At 40.0% G+C, this 18,844-nt stretch overlaps 2 protein-coding genes across 2 annotated transcripts in view; one reads left to right on the top strand and one right to left on the bottom strand.

The window, feature by feature from the left end:
* Positions 1 to 331: 331 nt before the first annotated feature.
* Positions 332 to 3,148, top strand: hps6 (HPS6 biogenesis of lysosomal organelles complex 2 subunit 3; the record flags this gene model as incomplete). Its single annotated transcript, XM_079248784.1, has 1 exon — positions 332 to 3,148. One exon carries the CDS (start codon positions 332 to 334, stop codon positions 3,146 to 3,148), a length of 2,817 nt encoding a protein of 938 aa, XP_079104910.1.
* Positions 3,149 to 10,055: 6,907 nt separating this feature from the next.
* LOC306762339 (prominin-1-A-like) overlaps positions 10,056 to 18,844 on the bottom strand; it is a gene marked incomplete at its 5' end in the record, with an annotated part of 11,160 nt that continues 2,371 nt past the window's right edge. Inside the window, 18 exon segments of the mRNA XM_079248782.1 lie at positions 10,056 to 10,163; positions 10,284 to 10,396; positions 10,546 to 10,635; positions 10,723 to 10,791; positions 12,197 to 12,277; positions 12,505 to 12,597; positions 12,709 to 12,777; positions 12,863 to 13,006; positions 13,083 to 13,167; positions 13,396 to 13,484; positions 14,674 to 14,797; positions 14,892 to 15,044; positions 15,122 to 15,272; positions 15,379 to 15,442; positions 15,634 to 15,708; positions 16,341 to 16,537; positions 18,175 to 18,264; positions 18,366 to 18,429. Of these exon segments, the coding sequence (XP_079104908.1) occupies positions 10,112 to 10,163; positions 10,284 to 10,396; positions 10,546 to 10,635; positions 10,723 to 10,791; positions 12,197 to 12,277; positions 12,505 to 12,597; positions 12,709 to 12,777; positions 12,863 to 13,006; positions 13,083 to 13,167; positions 13,396 to 13,484; positions 14,674 to 14,797; positions 14,892 to 15,044; positions 15,122 to 15,272; positions 15,379 to 15,442; positions 15,634 to 15,708; positions 16,341 to 16,537; positions 18,175 to 18,264; positions 18,366 to 18,429 (1,803 nt within the window). The 3' untranslated portion in view covers positions 10,056 to 10,111.

Below are 18,844 nucleotides of genomic sequence, written 5' to 3'. Positions count from 1 at the left end.
CCGTGATGTCGGGGAATGCTAGCATAGCATCTGAATGACTACAGTGCCTTTCTTTGCAGTTAAAACTTTTTCCGTGTTTACCGACAGCTAACAGATTAGCTCCGTTGCCGTCTACAAACATGGAGTTACCGGCGTCGAATGCTGTCGGAGAATGTATCCCTCCGCACGGTCGTTAAAGGGAGGAAGACTCCCTTGGGATCTAACGGGATGCTGCTTAGTTAGCCTCGCTGGAGCCCGAGGTCATGTGTATGTGCCACACACGCTAGCAGGCTAGTAAATGCGTTGTGGCGAAGTAGTTACGTTCAGCTGCTTGGTCAAGAAAGAGTGAACTATGTCGCAGTTTGTGCTGGAGGAACTGTCAGACTTTGGGGACTACACTGGCAGTGAAGAACTGACTGACAGTCTGAACCTGTCTAACAGCGAGCACAAGAACTATCTGTCAAACGTCCGCGTGAGCCCAGATGGACGTCACATACATATCATCCTCCGCAAGCCTCAGGTCGGTCTCATGACTTTTGACAAGTATGAAAGACCCCAGCTGGCTCAGAACCAGAAGAAACTGGATTTGAGGCAGACACGGACTGTCCCAGTTGTGGATGTTTTTTATTTGGATCAGCATAAGAGCAGCAACATCGGGAGCACAGCGGTCCTCGCAGTGGTTTACGAGAATGGAAAAGTCGAGTTTTGGAAATTTCAGGAGTGCAAGGCTGGCTGGCATCTTCTACAAACATCAGATCTGTGCAACAGCCCTCGGGCCAGAGTGATGTCCGTCTGCGCGTGCTCTAATCTTATCATTTGGTGTGAGGAGCGACCACCCTCAGAAAGCTCCCCTGCCCTCAGCTCCACAAGGAACAAGTTAAGATACTGTGTCTGCAAACGTGACTTTCAGGTGGAGGAGGGCGCTGTCAGTTTAGGAGGGGTGAAAATCACCCTTCACAACAATCCAAAATTCACTGTAATCAGCTCAGGCGAATATGTGCATCTTCTTCCTGATTTGAAAGTTAAGCCACTGCTGAGCATCTCCAAATTTTTCCTTTCCTGGTCGCTTCGCCACGACTCCTTCACAGTCAGCACCACGTGTAAAAACACTCCCATCAAAAAGCTTTCAGCCAAAGAGTCAGACTTTAAGAAGCTGGTGACTGATTGTTTGGGATATTTATCAGCTCTTCAGCCGCCTGAGATCCACAACTTTTCTCCTACTGGCTGCGGAGGCCTGCTTCTGCTGCTCCGCACAGGATCGCTGTGTCTCCTACAGAAAGATGGGGTCCTGCGGCAGGTGTATAAACTGGCTGACAACTGCTTGGTAAAAAATGGCCCTCACACCAGCCTTTGTATGTACCAGAACACTGTGGCACTGGCAATAGGACAAACCCTACATCTGATAGACTTAAACTGTGGCAGAGAGCTTGAAAAGTTTCCGCTGAAAAGCGAGGGCTTGTTATATGTAAGCCAAGCTGAAAGACGGACTCTGCATCTGTTCTCAGAAACTGGACTTTTTGTGCTACTGAACAGGGAAACGGGTTCCAGAGACTGCAATGCTAAGAAGAAGCCTCCTGGTTTCAGTACCGCTGAGATGATTCATCCTGAGGCCCTTCTGGTTGAAGCTGTCTTCGAGGAGGCCTGCAAATACTATCAGCAGAGGAGCCTGAGCAGCACACGCCTCACTGTGGACACACTAAAGATGGGAGGTCGATTCCAGGCCCCGATCTCTTTAGCCTCGATCGTTGGGAATTACTTCAGCACAGGTTGGAGGAGAAAGGGCACAGAGCTGTTGCAGAATGGCGGAGGTGAATGTATGGCAGGGCAAGACAAGCTAATGGGCTCTCTGGAGGGTGAGCTCAAAGCTCTTGTTTCTCTGGAGGAGGTGAAGGGGAGTTTAGTGAGAGGAAGCGTTAAAGAGGTGGAGGCACTGTGCGAGACTCTCGTGGAGAAAGAGGTGTCAAGGTTACTGGCGTCCTCAGAACTGGATACAGAGGCTCTGCTGTACTTAAACTCCATCTTCAACATTTTTCCCTGCCATGCATGGAGGGCTGCACAGGCTGCATTACAGCTGCATCACAACGGGGAGGGCTCTCTGTCCAGCAGAGCTCCCCCAGACATCTGGAAAACTGTCCTCAGTCTGGCTCCAAACTCCGGTCCCATGGCCTCTTTGCTTTTTACAAATGGCAGATCAAAGAAGAATCAAAGTCTTAAAGGTGACCACAGCCATAAGGCCAAACCTGCAACCTCCAACTCCACAACTGTGCTGCCGGTGTTTGAGCTCCTCTGCCAGTCTGTTTTTCATTTCCAGCCCAGCTGGCTGCCCAGGTTTCTCGAGCTTGCCCAGCAGCAGCAGGGGTCCGCAGGTTTGGGCCTGAGCCTGGCTTCTTCCTCCTGGAGCTTTTCTGGTGAGAGAGGAGGGGAGGGCGGGGAGAACAACGTGCCACTCTACAAACGAGCACTGTGCATCTTGTCTGGCTTGAACATAGACAGAGACCAGCACCAAGAGTTGGAGGTGGAGCTGCTGCTGGTCAGTGGGCGCCCCAATGCCATTCTGCAGGCATTGAGGATCCTCATGGGCAAGCAGCAGTGGGAGCGGGTGACCCAGGTGGCTAAGCGGTTTTGTAAACAGAGTCCACTGCTCAACAAGGAGATATTTACTACTCTGCTTTGTGAAGTGGCTAATCACAGAGATCTGGACCCCTACCTGGACCTGCTGTGGACACTGTGCCCCGAAGACTTCACTGTCACCACCATCCTTAACTTGGTGCTAAAAAACCTCCCCTCTCCTAACACTTCCTCCCACTCGTCTTCCTTTTCCATGTCTTGTTCGTCATCCTCATCTCCTGCTCCTTTTGCTGACTCCCACAGCAGCCAGCTGACCATTGGCCTCTTGAAGCCACTGCTGAGAAAAGTCCTTCAGAGGGAGACCAAGCCTAGTCAGCGCTATGCTGATATCCTCCAGTCACCATTGTACCCCCCGCCAGCTCTCCCTCGCCAGCCCACAGGCTCGCCCAGCGCGCTAACGGATACCAGCACAGACTTAACTCTGTGCAACAGCATCACCCCAGCTCTGCTCCCAGAAATGCCTGATCAGCATTTGTCTGCACACACAACTATCCAAAGAGCCAAAATGGCACAACCTGCTAACCCAGTTGGATTTACATAAAACATGAACTAGATAACCCGACAACAGGACTTGTCTTCTAACACATTTTACACATTATCTGACCAAAGTGTGTATCGACAATCATATTAAAGCAGAGTGTGTTACAGGTACCGTCAGTGTAATACTGTTAACTGGCATATTTGATTGTGTTTTAAACAGATTTGTCAGTATAAATATGAATACTAGATACTACAGAATGACTACTGAATCCTACCAGTGTAAATACTCAAGATCATTTTTATTTTGTATATATTGTATCTGCAATGTTATTTATCTCTTTAACAGCATGCGAATGCAGATGTTATTGCATAGTACCTTGAATCCCATCAGTATATTAAAAATGCTAAACACAGGATATATTGTGTAAACAGTTTAAAAAGAAACACAAACTCTCAGACAAGATCTAGTCTGTCCAATCAAATCATCCAGTGGGATGAATCAGCCCACAATGAATATCTTCAGATACTGTACCTGCAGGGCTATCTATTAATCTCTCAAGAATTTTCTTGCATTAAGCAGCTTTAATCCATTTAAAGGTGTTTTGTGTTCAAGCAGCTGTTGAATCAGAAGCTGTGCTACTAACTGCTGTTCATGTGGTTTATCACACTCTTATTAAGAACATTTAAAAAAAAGATTTCTTTTTGTTGCATCCCTTTCATTTCACTTCCCGGCTTGCAGTCATGCAGTAGGTAATCTACTGAGTGAACTTAAGCCAGTCTTTGTTTTTTGATTTTAGTGAGGTACAATATGCAAAACGAGGGAGTGAAGCTGGTCGGATCAAAGTTCCTTTGTTGACTTTTAGTTTCACATTTACCGTAGTTAACATGCTTAAATGTTAACCTGGATTTGTTTGCATCAATTGGACTTTGTATACTCTGCAAACTGAACTCCAAACAGTCGGCTTGTCCATGGTACGCTGCCTTTTTTTTTTTTCCCACCTTTCATCCATTTTCCCCTCAAGACTCCATCTTGTCCAGTCTGCTCGCTCTCAGCCAAACTCGCAGGACATTCCAGACCTAATGCCCAGTAAAAGTGACTCACAGTTGGGCTTCCAATTCAATTTCTGTGGTAATCTCGTTAGGATTTGAGTGTGTGAGACATATAACTAACACAAGCGCCCTGCTGCTTGCATAAGGTCACATACATCCCCCTCCACGGACCCAGTGAGAGTAATGTTATTAGAGATGATAGGCGATCTGGATTCTTGTCCCTTGTCTTTTATTTCACACCAGTCGCTGCTGTGTGTGTCATGCTTTTGATGCATCTGTTGAAACTAAGACAGTCTGATTTAAGAGCTGTAAACAAAGGTGTATTGAAGTGCCTGTTTATCTATGTATCCATGCCAACTGTTTGACTTAACTGTTCAGCTTGATTTTTGTCAAAGTATGCAGTTATATTATTTTTTTGTGTTACAGTCTTTGGAAGACTTAGTAAAATAAGTCTATGCATTGTATGAGTGAGGCCCTAAAAAAAACTCATTTATGCTAAATGACAATCAGACTCCAAAATGCTGCAATATAGCTGGTGCCTTTCACAGGGCTGCTCTTCATTTACAGGGTTGTGTCACATTTTTGCTGTGGCTTCTCCACAGATTCAGAACTGGACGTGGTCAAAAGGATCTGCTCTCTGTTTTGCAGAAGTGTTTTACGCAAACATCTCGATGTTGCCTCTTCAATACCTTTTATTTTCAGTACATGACCATCTTGTCTGTTATTACAAGGTTTTCACTGAACAAGCATGACAAAACCTGTTCAGCTGATTTCTGTTTAGCTCACTGGCTTTCACGGTGCACTAGACATGTACTGAGATTTACTGGGAACTCCCTAACTTCCCCGTACTGAGCACTCAGCCAGATTATAGGACTGTTTGGATGTTAAATAGTAATTTGCCTTAAACCTTGCCTCTGGTTGCTGTTGATAGTTCGAAGTTCTTCTTTTATGACTCTATTATAACTTTGCAATGCTCCCTTTAGGCAGTATTTGAAAAGAGGAAAATGTATAAGTAATAAGTATTTATGAGTTGATGTATTCAATTAAACTAAATATAAAATGTCTGTTGGCTGTCTTGGGTTTTACATGTTCTTTTTATTAATGTTTGGCTTTTGATATAGTTAATGCAGTTTGAATAGTTGTGTAACAAAATCAAAGATTGTTAGATGTGTTGTTCAAACTGGGTTTTTGATAGTAGTTTAGATTCTAAAAGCTCATTTCTTCCACAGACTTTGTGCTGTTTTAGACTCGCCTGATGCATAGAGAAACAAAAAGACAAATAGCCAATCAACAGTCTGCTAGTTCATCTTAATTTGGGGTCTTTTAAGAGTGTTGTTGACATTTACTTGGCGAGCTTTTGTTCCCACAGATTGAAGTAGTTCTGGTTTGTTCAGCTCTGTTATGTCACACTGATGCACAACCAGCTGACAAATCCCACAGGCCTCTGTCTCAAACAGCTGAAACATTAAAGGCAATGCTTTGCCATATTGCTCAAATGTCGACAGGCAGCTAAACATGGAAAACAGAGCTTGGATTTGAAATTATTAGTTGAAGTAACCTACTGTCCCCATGACTGAGGTTCACTAAAGTCGGATCCACTTACAGTTTCAGTTGTGTGTGTGTGTTATGTAATCTAGTGTAGGAATTTACCTGTTACTTTAGTGTTTTCGTGGTTAGGGCCTGTAATGGAAATGAACGATTGTAACATTTTCAGTGTCTTAACAGTGGTCACAGATGTAGCTCTCACAGTTAATAACCAGCTTCCACATAAGGATGTGAAGACTTAATCAGAGGCCAAAAGAAGAGGCTAAGTTCTGTATGTTCAGAGACAGATATTAAGAGACTGACTCTTTCCAAAGCGAATGGAAACAGGAGAGGAGCTGGAACCTGCAGAGCATAAAACCTCCCTTCCTTTCTCTCTTTCCCTTTAAGTCGCTGTTTCCCTCATGAGATCGATTTCCCCTGCATCCAACGTCTCTTATTGCAAGGTGCCCTGGTGCTGTAATGCCATCGATTCTTCAGTTCTAATTATAGATGGCACCCTGGAAACAAAAATACATCTAAACAGATGTTGCTCAGGCCTCAGCTTGTCTTTGAACAGATGAATATGTCTCGCAGATGTACAAGTGAATCCACCGCTAGGAATGACTGCACAAAAACACATTTTTACTTTCCTCCCAAAGGTTATTTATTAAATATCTTTTCTGATTGTTCAATGAGTTTAGGTGTGGGATGAAAAATGCATTTGCATTGTTGAAAACTATTTTTGCTTGAGATGATTGTTGTATATGTAAGTGAAATGGTCCTTACCATTCCTTTTTTTTTAACTCAGTGCACTCTTGTTTGTTTGTTTTTTTCAGATCAATATTAACATAGGTTTTTAGAGTGTATTGCTGACTTTAAGAATGCAAGCTAGTTATTTTTCCTCTCTTTTTCTTGAAATGGGAATAAAAGTCCACTTGTGCCCAACCAAACTTATTTAACATCATTATGAAATGTAACAATTGGCTGACTGGTAATCAGTTAGCCATTTGTCACTTTGAAATATAGCATTCATTTTTGCAGGTAAGGAGAACTACAGGTATATCGCAGAAAATTAGAATATTATGAAATAGTTCAATATTTTTTGTCACTCATTTCAGAATGTGAAACCCATGTATGACATAGATTCATTACATGTAGAGTGAAACATTTCAAACATCTATTTCTTGAAATGTTCATAATTGTGGCTGATAGATAATGAAAACTCAAAATGCAGTGTCTCAGAAAATTAAAATATTGGGAAAAACTTCAATGTTAGAAAGTCATGGTGTCACACCCATATAAACTAATTAACTCAATATACCTGCAGAGGTATCCTACACCTTTAAATAGTCTCTCAGTCTGGATCAGATGGCTACACAATCATGGGCAAGACTGCTGCCTTGACTGATGTCCAGAATACGATCATTGACCCTCCACAATGAGAGAAAACCACAAAAGGTCATTTCTAAAGAAGCTGGTGGTTCACAGAGTGCTGTATACAAGTGTAGAGGCTACACAAGCATATTAAAGGAAAGTTGAGTGGAAGGAAGAAGTGTGCTAGGAAAAGGTGCACTAGCAGAACCGCAGCCTTGAGAACATTGTCAGGCAATATCCATTCAAGAATTTGGGAAGCTTCACAAGGAGTGGACTGAAGCTGGACTCAGCGCATCAAGAGCCGCTACGCACAGACGAATCCTAGACATGTGCGACAAATGTCACATTCCTCGTGTCAAGCCACTCCTGAACCAGAGACAACGTCAGAAGCGTCTTACTGGGCTGAGGAGAAAAAGGACTGGACTGTTCCTCAGATGAAAGCAAATTTTGCATTTCATTTGGAAATCAAGGTCCCAGAGTCTGGAGGAAGAGTGGAGAGGCACAGAATCCATGTTGGTTGAAGTCCAGTGTGAAGTTTCTACAATCGGTAATGGTTTGGAGAGCCATGTTATCTGCTGGTGTTGCTCCATGGCGTTTTCTGAAGTCCACAGTCAACACAGCCACCTACCAGGCAGGCTTTCCAGCAGGACTTGGCACTTCCACAGGTACCAAAAGCTGCTTCAATGACCATGGTGTTATTGTGCTTGATTGGCCAACAAACTCACCTGATCTGAACACCATAGAGAATCTGTGGGATATTGTCAAAGACAAAGATGAGACAACAGACCCAACTATGTAGATGACCTGAAGGCTGCTATCAAAGCAACCTGGGCTTCCATTACACCTGAGCAGTGCCACATGCTGATCAATCCATGACACGCCGCTTTGATGCAGTAATTCATGCAAAAGGAGGTCCAACCAAGTATTCAGTGCATGAAAATGAACATACTTTTCAGAAGCCTGACATTTCTGTTTAAAATATCTTCTTTTCATTGATCTTATGTAATATTCAAATTTTCTGAGAGACTGCATTTTGGGTTTTCATTATCTATAAGCCACAATAATCAAAATTTCAAGAAATAAATGTTTGAAATGTTTCACTCGATGTGTAATGAATTTATATAATATGTGGGTTTCACATTCTGAAATGAGTGACGAAAAATATTAAACTTTTTCATGATATTCTAATTTTCTGAAAAGAACATTCTTCTGATCTGCGGGAAAGATTAATAAAAGAATTTTTTCATGGAAGACACTGAGCATTACCTTATTAAAGGTGATGGCAATGTCATCTTGTGAGGGTTTTTGCTATGAAAGGAGCTGAGATGCTAGCTAAAACTGAGGGATGTGTGGATGTAGATTAACAAAGTGAAAATGCTTTTTGAGGATCTCAGACTGGGAAAAAGATTCACATTTTAGCAACAACTCCAAGAGGTGCAGTGCCTGCAGAGACCCATCAAAGGCCTTGGCTTTAGGCTTCATGTCTGATATACGTGTGTTGAATCCCACTGCTGAATTAGATAGAAGAAACTTCCCGAGGAAGTGTGTAGCAACCTTTCAAGATCATTATCCAAAAGGGTTAATGTTGCCATGAAAAAAAAAAATCTGCTTTTACAGTAAGAAATACCGTTTGAGTAGATATTCTGGCCTTTTTTGTATCGTCATGTTGGAGAAACATGTATAGACTGATTGAAAAGAATAATTTAATCAATTTAAAAATCTAATTAAAAGGAGTCAGAACTTTCCATACACACTATATTAATGTATGCCGTCACAAATGAGATTTGTTGAAATGTTTGCACTTTTAATCCATGATGATAATCATGATCACAGGACACACCGTCTCTCTGCTTTAGTAAATGAAAATGCTATATAACATTTGAGCAAAAGTGTTATGTAATATGGTCTCTAAACATTTTTTTAAAGTTTTTAACTGCAAGTAAGTAAAATAGAAAAATAAAATAATCAATGAATAAATTAGTTCCTTATTTTTAAATTTTAAAGTCTATTAAATGTATTTTCCATGTTGCTGTGTGATAAAAGTTCACGTCATTAAAAGATATGTGTAATGGGTTACAAATGTGCACTGTAAAAAGCACAAGTCTTGTGTGTAAAGCAAAGTAGCAAAGCAGTTGCAGAGATTTCTCAGAGATCTCGTGACTGCAACCAGTCCAAAGACAGCAAACTCTCCCAGCTTTTGATCAGTGGCATTTTCTTTATTCACAGTCATTTAAACAGCTGATAGAAATGTTCACAACTTTCCACAATCACATGGATCATGTAGACCGTATAAAGTGCTGTGTAACAGAAGTAAATACTATACATTTCAGTACAAAGCAATACAAAAATCATTAGGAAATCATGAATGACATCAGTAAAACTATTGCAATGGCAAAGTGTTCACAAAACTGTGACAAAAGAAACATAAAAATCCTTAAAAGTGGCATTCGTTTTCAACGACAGGATTTCATGGTACACAAAGTGGTTTTTTTAAACAAATATGTGTATCCATTTCATGTTTCATACAGCAAACTGTAACTGACAACACTTGTGCAGGTATAGTGCGGAATTCAGTTAAAATGACGCGTCTCATGAGCTTTATGTTGTCAAACCACATCAGCAAGACACATCGACAAATTCTGAGAACTGCATAAAAACAGTACAAATACATACATGTATTAAATTCTTAAGAAAAATCAGCCTTAAAATGAGCCAAATCACTAGCAGCTCAGTTCATAGATTAAACGAATAAAGATTTATGTTATACAGTAATCATCATACTGACAGAAATCCCTGCAGTTTCCCTCATTCCCTGCATCCTCCTGAGTTTATTAGTAGGTGATCTCTGTGTTACTTTCTTTTTTATTTTTTTACAAAGTGCATTCACTTTATAAGGGTTCTTTCCCTTGGTGAAAAAAAATTAAGAAAAAAAACTCAAGTACTCATGACTTGTTTCAGTCACTTTACAAAAGTTGCAGTGGGCCACATCTTCGGAGGTGTACCTCATCTGCTCCAATTTTATCAAGTCATACAACATTTGTGTTTTTTAAAGCTGCACCAAACATGTGCTGTCCTCTCAGGGGAGTTTCATCTGAGCCCGGGGGATGTGGTTGATGGTTATGTGATTGCTGAAAGAGAGATATCAACAGGAGTCAGGCCACAATGATCAAACAGGAGAACAATGTCATCCTAACTCAACTTGTTCGCTCATTGATTTTATTTTTCTTTCATGTTTTTGTGCTACTTACTCAAAGACATCAGAGTATTTCATTCTCCTGTAGTACTTTGCTAGTTTGATAGTAAAGATGATGCTGGGGATGAAGAAAATCATGCACCAGCCCAGACTGAGCCAGAAAGCGTTCTAATACAAGGAGAAAAGATTGGTTCAGTGCAGATAATATCATCTCTCAACTCAGTCACTTCTTTAGTGCCAAGTGTGTGTGAAGACAAAAGAAGAAGGAAGAAAAAGTGAATTAAGAGAAGCTGCAGATAACAAATTCTGATCCTCACCAGAGACTCTATCACATTAGTGCAGAGGATGACCTCAGCAGAATCCACAGTGCTAGCCACTGGCCCACAGCGGCCCACCTGCTGTGTGATCTGAAGAAGAATACGCTTATCAGTGGAAACTGTACACAAACACTGTGTATTTATTTTTCAAAGCACAAAGAGTTTAACAGACTTTACCATGAGGTTGGCCCAGTCAGCATAATCAGTTAAATAATCCATCTGACAGTCCAAAAACCTTCTGCTCTCCTAGGATTGCAAGAGGAGAGGGGGGTAAATTCCTTATATTTTCCCCTGCTTTACAGTGTGAAGTCATGGGGAATTAGAGGAATCCAAAGTCTTATAAGAATAGAAATCTTGTCAAAATGTCTGAAGCGGTCTATAAATAACTGCAACAGGATAAAGATTAGATGAGGCAAGTTTATACTGCATGCACATGCATAGGTATATGTAAATACACACATAGGGCTGCTGCAAATACTCAAAAACAACTACAATACATAGTCTGCATTTATGTTGTGCATCTGTTTGCTTGTGTAGCTTTTGTGCTGTAATTTCTGTGCATAAATATTAGACAACTCATGGTCAATCTTTTCCCTTATTTGTCTGCTCTCTCTTCTCTATTTTAAGTGTTAATATGTAAGTACCTTTTTTGTAACTTGCTTAGCAGAGAGGTAAGGTGTTGCTAAAAGTTAACATTCAATAAAACTTGTTCTGGAAAACCTCTCAACCTTCAGAGGATTATTGACTCCTTTAGGTTTATTAGATATAAAATGGAAGGTTTGAATAAGTCACGCTGAGGTTGTCATTAGCTAAGGAAATCTGAAGTAACCAATGGAAAAGTTAACCAATGTTGGAGATGTTGATTACTTGGGCCGCAGTGTCTCCAGAAGATAGGCTACATTGCCAGTAGTCATAATTCAATAAAAGAAATAGTTGACCTATTTAGTTTCGTCTTGACATTTTCTAACAGCTAATCAAACCAGTAACCCCAACGACTGGCAGCATAGCAGGTTCACCACAGAAATGTTTAGTAGTAGAGGATATCACAAGATCACTAACACATCAGCTTCATTATGTAATGGAAATAATGATTGACAGTTAACTGTGCCAGAGTCCTACTGCAAAGTCGTGCAGGGTGGATATTTGAGCAGAATGTTTGAAGTTTTAGTCTGAAAGGTCTAAGACTGCAGGAAAAATCTGTTTGTTCCACTTTGTCGCAGCAGTCGGATAAATCGGAAATGCATTCCTTTTCTGCAGGTTTGCTTTTCCAGTTCGTTATTATATCCTCAACTAACTCACAAAGTTAACCGAGACATATGACCATTTGCGTGATATGTTTAGTTTTAACCTATTTTTTGTTTAAACTTTTACATAAGGAAAGCCAGACTTTCACAAATAAAATATGTCTTTAAAAGAACTGATGTTTAGCAGCTAAAGTGCATATATAACTAACCACAGCTGGAGACAAATACAGCTGGACACCAAATGTAATTCATGCCCTGTGGATGTGGAACCAACAAGCACACTGGTCTCACGACAGAGTAAGCCCCTCCCTTTGCCCCTACTTGCTAAATGACTGACCGACCTCAGGCATTAACAGACCACATGGAGCATATTTCTTCGAACTCATGTGACGCATGGCTCTACTCACGGTCTTGATGATCTGTGTTGTATTTGTGTTGAGAAAGTCTTGTGCTGCTCCAACATTGCTCAGCACCTCCCCCACAGTTCCCTGAAAAAGTCAGAAAGGACAGAATGAGACCTAGAAACCAAAAGCAAGATAAACTACGGCTCTTGCTAGTTCTGTGTACTCACATTTATGTTTTGTACAGTGGACTGAAGACCCTCAATAGCTGAATGCAAGTATTCCTTGTGGCAAAAAGTTGACATATTTAAACCTAAAATGATACAACAGTTGAAGACGAAATGTCCAGACAAAAAATGAAACATGGCTCTTACTAGTTGTGGAATAATGATTGTCTCAATGTCAGCTTGGATCTGCCTCAGTCTCATGGCTTCATTATGGAGCTCTTTTTGAGTGTCATTATCTCCCTAGAAATAAAAAATAAAATGGTTTGTTGGTCACAAAAATGAAGAGTTGAAAAGTTGTTGACAGAAACATAATGTTAGACATGGATTAGGTCTTAATGTCTTGGTTCTTACCTGAACTCTTGTCAAATTTTCAAGTTTATCTGCTGTTGTGTTCAAATTAATGCTGGAAACATTGTTCATCTGAAAAGAAAAACAAGGAGCTGGATTACAGTTAATGTTACACATGGATAAACATAATGACAAAAATCTGACAAAGAAAACCCACCTGCTGTGTGAAAGCTGTGGTATTAAAACTTTCAGCCTTTGTGGAGATTTTCCTGAGTTGGTTTTTAACCTCAGGACTCAGAAAAGTGACTGATGACAGAGTGATATCTGTGTTCTCAAAAAGCTGCTGGACCTCTGCAGTATACTGGGTGGAACAGTAGACGGAATATAAATAAGTATCTCGGAGGGAAATAAAATTGAAGAGTGGCAAAAACACTCACTTTAGAAACATTGAGCAGGTTGTCAAGGTCTATGCGCTCATGCAGATGAAGTGCTGTCCACAGAGGCTGGTTTTTTTCACAGCGTCTGTAAAGATTGACATCAAACATAACTTACTTACAATCACACCGACGTATTTAAGGGCTTTTACTAATTTAACAACTTTACTATTTTAAGGAGAGAATAGGGGGGGAAACTGCAGTAGCAGATCATTTTCTGTGAGGAAAAGCTGGAAAATGTTTGTCATGAAAGTGCAATCCATGTCATCTGTCTGTGCATTTGTTATTGTATGGGAGGTGAATTGGTGTTACATACCTGTAGAAATCCGAAAAACTGAAATTGGCATTGAGTCCTAAAGTTGGATTTATTTTCAAGTCTTCAATGAAAGCTGGATTATCAATTAACTGTGGGCAGAAAAGGAAATATCTTCTTTTTTTTTTTTTATCCCAAGAACAGATGTGGACAATTATAAAAAAGTTTATAAATTACTAAACTTAATTTTTTTTTCTCTTAGCTTTGCTGTGTTAATTTATTTACGAAAGGAACCTAAACCAAAATCTTAGTACAGATCTGATATCTGTCTATGTGTAAAAAAAAAAATAATACAAAAATCTGTGAAAAAAATCAAGAGTGTGTGCAAACAGGTTTTCCTAAATTTGTTTGTTCCTGTTTTCCCTGTCAGGGGCCACCCTGAACATTATTCAACCTTTATTCTTGTAATTACTACAACAACAAACAACTACGACAACCACAAAAAGCTCAGTATTAACAAGGTGGACAAGAATATATCCCCGCCTATCACAGCAGAGTCAAATATACATTGATCAAGTAACAATTCTGCTAAAAATAAATAAATAAATAAAATTATTATTATTATTATGCAGTTTCCATGTTGCTTCCTCGCCAGAAGCTCCAGCTTCCTCCTACCATCAAGAAATGCATGTTAGGCTAATTGATCTCTCTAAATTCTCCCTAGACATGCATTACTGGTTGGTTGTCTCCCTGTGTTGGCCCCGTGATGGACTAGCAACCTCTCCAGAGAATACCCTGCCTTTTGCCTGCTAATTGCTACAGCGCAACCCTGAATTTGGACTAGTCGGTATAGAAGATGATGATGATAATGGTATTTATAATAACATATCTTAACTGCAAAAATACAATCAAATGTATACAGATAAGAAAAGGGGAAATGGACACTGCAACGAAAACATTAACCTGATTTAAACTGCTAAGCATGGTGGAGGGAGCTTCAACATTTGTGGTAGCATTGCTATCTCATGGAGTGGAGGTCTGGCAGGGAAAAACTGGCAGGGCTTGAGAGAGACTGAATGTCTGAATGAACAATAAAATGGTTAAAAAAGGCAGAACATCTGTGTTTGAAATGGCCAAGTCAGAGCTGTGACCTAAACGTTGAAGTACGGCCTGAAGAGGTGCATTCAAATTAAAGCAAATACTGATGAAAAGAAACATTTTGGCTGGTGGAAAGGATACACTAAAAGTCCAGCTGTTTGTGCCCTTTAACTGTCGTCAAGTTGAGCTTCCATATGAATGTGCAAGAAGATTAAACCACATTTTGCGTATGAATATCCTTACCTCTAGCAGCTGTCCATTTTTCCACGACCGACACAGCAGAGTGTAAATATTTCCTCCCAGTATGAACAGTAGTAGCACCGCTATCATAAACAGCCAGGAGAAGAGGAAGCTGAAACCTGCTCCCCTGCAACCACATCAAGCCATAGGTCAAAGAAAATCTTCAGAAGCAAGATGATTGTTATGGTTTCATGTTCCCCTTCTGACAACCTAATACTTACATCATTAGGAAGGTGCCTCCACAGTCTGCTGTGCGGGAGCGCTTTCTGGGATCTTCCTTTGGGGTCAGACCCAGAGGGCCTAGAACCAGCCCCAGAAGGTTGCATACTACTACCAGGAGGACCACGCAACACAGGACCAAACACACACTCCACCTAAAAAAAAGCATTATACCTCATATGTGGGATTTTTTTTCCCACTAATGGTCCATTTCAACTACTTTGCTTCTTACCTGATATACTCTGCCCTCTCTACTTCTGGTAAGACCCTGTCCATCTCATTCTGCACCTGGTTTAGAACATCTGTTACACTGTTCAAAACTGACAACTGAATGGAAACCTGGGAAATTTGTTCTTTTATGTCTTTCAGCTGCTGTTTGGAGTCTAAAAAACACAGAAGGAAAGGCATATACAGACAAACAGATAATCCTTCATACTAACTGACCATTCAACTTAATGATTTCTGAAAACAAATGTCATATGTACTCACTTTGAACTACATCTTTGGTTTCATTGGTCACCCTTTGGGGGATGCTGTCAAAGTAATCTTTCACCTGCAAAATATCATGAAAACAATATTCTAAACACAACTCTGATAGTTCTGCATGACAAGGCAGACAAGTCGGTCTCACGGTCTCCATTCCCCCCCCTTTCCTTTAAAGAACATTAACTTTTGTTAAAGCCTTTTAATGTTTCCACTTCCCCCCATTTTTCCACTCGTTTTCAATCTGAAAACATCACTAACCTCATTGATTTTGGACTGGAGATTGCTATTGATGACTTCATCCACAGCAGACTCAAGTTCAGTCAGGTTAGGAGTCTGTGAAAAAACAACCAGATGCACACACTACTGTTTGCATTACCTCAAAGTAACAGAAGAGGGCAGCATAGTTCAACAAAACATGCACTTTGGTTGCTATGTAAGAACCACCAGATCACACATGAACAGAATAATGAGTCCTTCAATCAGTGCTTTATTCTTGCTGTCTTAATGAAGATTAGATGCTAATCTTTTTTTTTTTTTCAATTAACGATGAAGAGAGGAAACAGAAGAAAAGAAGGCCAAAGGAAAGGAGTCTACCAGAAATAGAGCAGTGTAGGAGGCGCAGAAAGAAACAATCCTGATCAGACAAAGCTGAAAAGAATGAACAATAATTTGTCACTGTCTCAACCCACCATAAAGGCAGCTTGATTGCATAAAGGCTCCTTCCTGGGTTTTTTATTTCCCCACATAAATGTGCGTAACAACAGAGTCTCAGTCTGTATTTTCTAGGCTGAAAGTCAAATCTGACTGACAATCCTGTTCCAGTTAAACACGTCAGCTCACAGGAGTGATGTTTTAAAACCTTCTTGACTTAATGACCTTTGTCACGTAGCTATTCAGACAAGCAATTCAGCCAATTCAGAAGGGAAACAAGATCATTCATTAAGTTACACAAAATAAGCACTTACAGTAATTGTAATATCCAGTGTTAGTTTCTGTAGCTCTGGTGTTAGTTGAGTACATTGATGGCATTTTGGGTTGGACAGTGTCTGATTGATCTGATTTTTAACATCAGTGACGTTGCCCTGGAGACGATCCACACTGGACTGCAGCTGGGCCAAAGACGGGTTCAGATTGTCCAGCTGAACACTGGTGTTTACAGTCTCTGTTCATTCAAATAAAATCAACAAAACATTAGACAGTGTATGCAGACCTTTAAAATGATTAAACTCTGAGACACTGTACTGTAACTGAATGAAATGACAAATACTTTGGGAAAAAAATCTGCTCAAACTGCTGTAATTGAATGGAAATATTAAACAGAAGCTGTGCTAAAGCTACAAAAATTTTGATAATGTAATTTGAAGATGGTAAATTATACTCACTATAATTTCCCTTTTTTTTCATAACCTGGATTGTGCTTGAGCATCTAAAAGAAACCAAGGTTTGTTGCCAAAAACAAAGAAGGAGCTCCTGCCCTGCATCTTTTTCTGTTGTACCATCAGTTGTTTGTTGCTCTTTGCAGGGTTTCTTAATGACAACATTTCCAGGTAAGTGGACACATGACCTCACCAGATATAGAGGAACAGCTTTACCACAAGCTTTGTCGTGCCAGTTTTGCTTTTAATAATGTACACAGACATCTTGGGCCTAGACTTTCAGGAAGCCAGTTCGACTGTAAAGTTTTGTTATAGCACTGCCCTCCTGTCCCTGTTTTGCCTATTGAATGTGTAATGGTAACTTCCTGAATGTTACACTGAAAAGGTCACCTTTGTTTTTTCTTAGCAGATGAATAAGTTTTATACTAAAGATAAGAATCAGTTTAAGGCAGAATCTTAATTATTTTTGCTTGCAATACTATTTAGGTCATTTTAATCTAGGTAATATTAAAAGCCTTCTCATATTCTTTTGTCCTGACAGATTTATTGGATGTCTGTCAAGGACAAGACCATCTTAAATAGTAGAATGAAAGTTTGTTCCAAGTTCATCTGAAGTAATGAGAATTTTACTGTTCTTATCTTTCCTCAGTTCTCAGATTGTTTAACACTGACACCTAACACAACACTGAAAATCTTTTGATTTATTTAATAATTGTTAACTTGGATATTTCCCCTTTGTTCATATTTTACATACTGCTCATATATAAATGTGTACATTGTGGATTACAATGAGATTCTGCGCTGACAGAATAGACAGAATCTGGCACAATGGGTCCCCAGGCACAGGAATGTCCCCAGGTCAGGTTTCACTTTCAGGATAACCATTCAGCACTGCCGCTGTCTGAAAATTACAACCACTTCAAAGCACTCAGGGGCAGACACTGAAACCTAAATATATACTAGAATAAACTTAACATAGAAAACGTCATTCACTTTTGTGGTAGTTTGGTCCAAAGAGTTGTGGCTGATACTGAACTGAAAGAGGACATATCAGTTATTTTATTTGCAAACAAGAGGACTGGAATAACAGGTAGTTTTAATTTAGGATACAGATTAGAGCCTGCTAATTAATTGGTTTCTTGGGGCTGCATTCATTTCAGTCCATTTATCCAAGGGAGGAATGCTGTGTTAATTATTTCTAAACTTGCTTTTTTAATTTCATAGTTAGCTATTAAAAACAGATGTTCATTAAAACTGTTAAGAAATCTAAAGTATAATCCCAGACTTCTCATTTTAGGAATGAGTTCAAAGTAGTAAAATGCCCTCATGCACACGGCCCACCCACATTATCTCCCATCAAATATACAAACAAATATTTCCATGCTCACACTGATGCAGGACTCATGGTGCAAGCACACCATACCTTGATTGAGATGGTTAACTGACTGCAGTGCTGGGTACAGAGTGCCTCTGAAGCGCTGCTGGATTTCTGTACCCAGCTGATGACCGATCGCTAGAACACGGAAGTAAATCAGAGTGAGATTAAATAATTGCATAATCAGAGTGGAAATAAAATTGTTCCTCTGTTTTTTAACATAAGTTCCTTGTTCTTACCATCTAGGTTGCTGCTAACATTTTGTATTGTTTCATAGCTCTCTTTCACCACACGGTCAACTTGCTGGAGAGAACAAACAGTGTCAAAATGTGTACATAAAACACAGAATACATACCAATTGACCTAATGGTGCTAGTAGGTTAGGCAAATAAACGTAAAAAGTGTCTCCTACTCCAACCTTTTCCCATGCTCTTTTATCTTAAGATAAGCATGTTGACACTGCAGAACAGTACTGGACTTAAATCACCGGACCAACTAAAGAACTGTTTACACATAATACAAAAGCTGTTGACCCAATGTATTTATTGATGGTGAGAACTGTTCTGCAAAGAAAACAAGTAGATAAATTATGTCCAGTTTCAATCTGGAGATTTAGAATTACAATAAAGAGAGAAGTCTAAAGAGAGAAGTTAGCCACCAACACATGACATACTTACACACACACACACACACATATATATACATATATATATATACA

This window comes from Telmatherina bonti (assembly GCF_933228915.1).
Source record: "Telmatherina bonti genome assembly, chromosome: 11".
Classification (NCBI taxonomy): Eukaryota; Metazoa; Chordata; class Actinopteri; order Atheriniformes; family Telmatherinidae; genus Telmatherina; species Telmatherina bonti.
The sequence above is the reverse complement of the archived record's forward strand: the minus strand, read 5'-3'. Positions and strand labels throughout refer to the sequence as shown.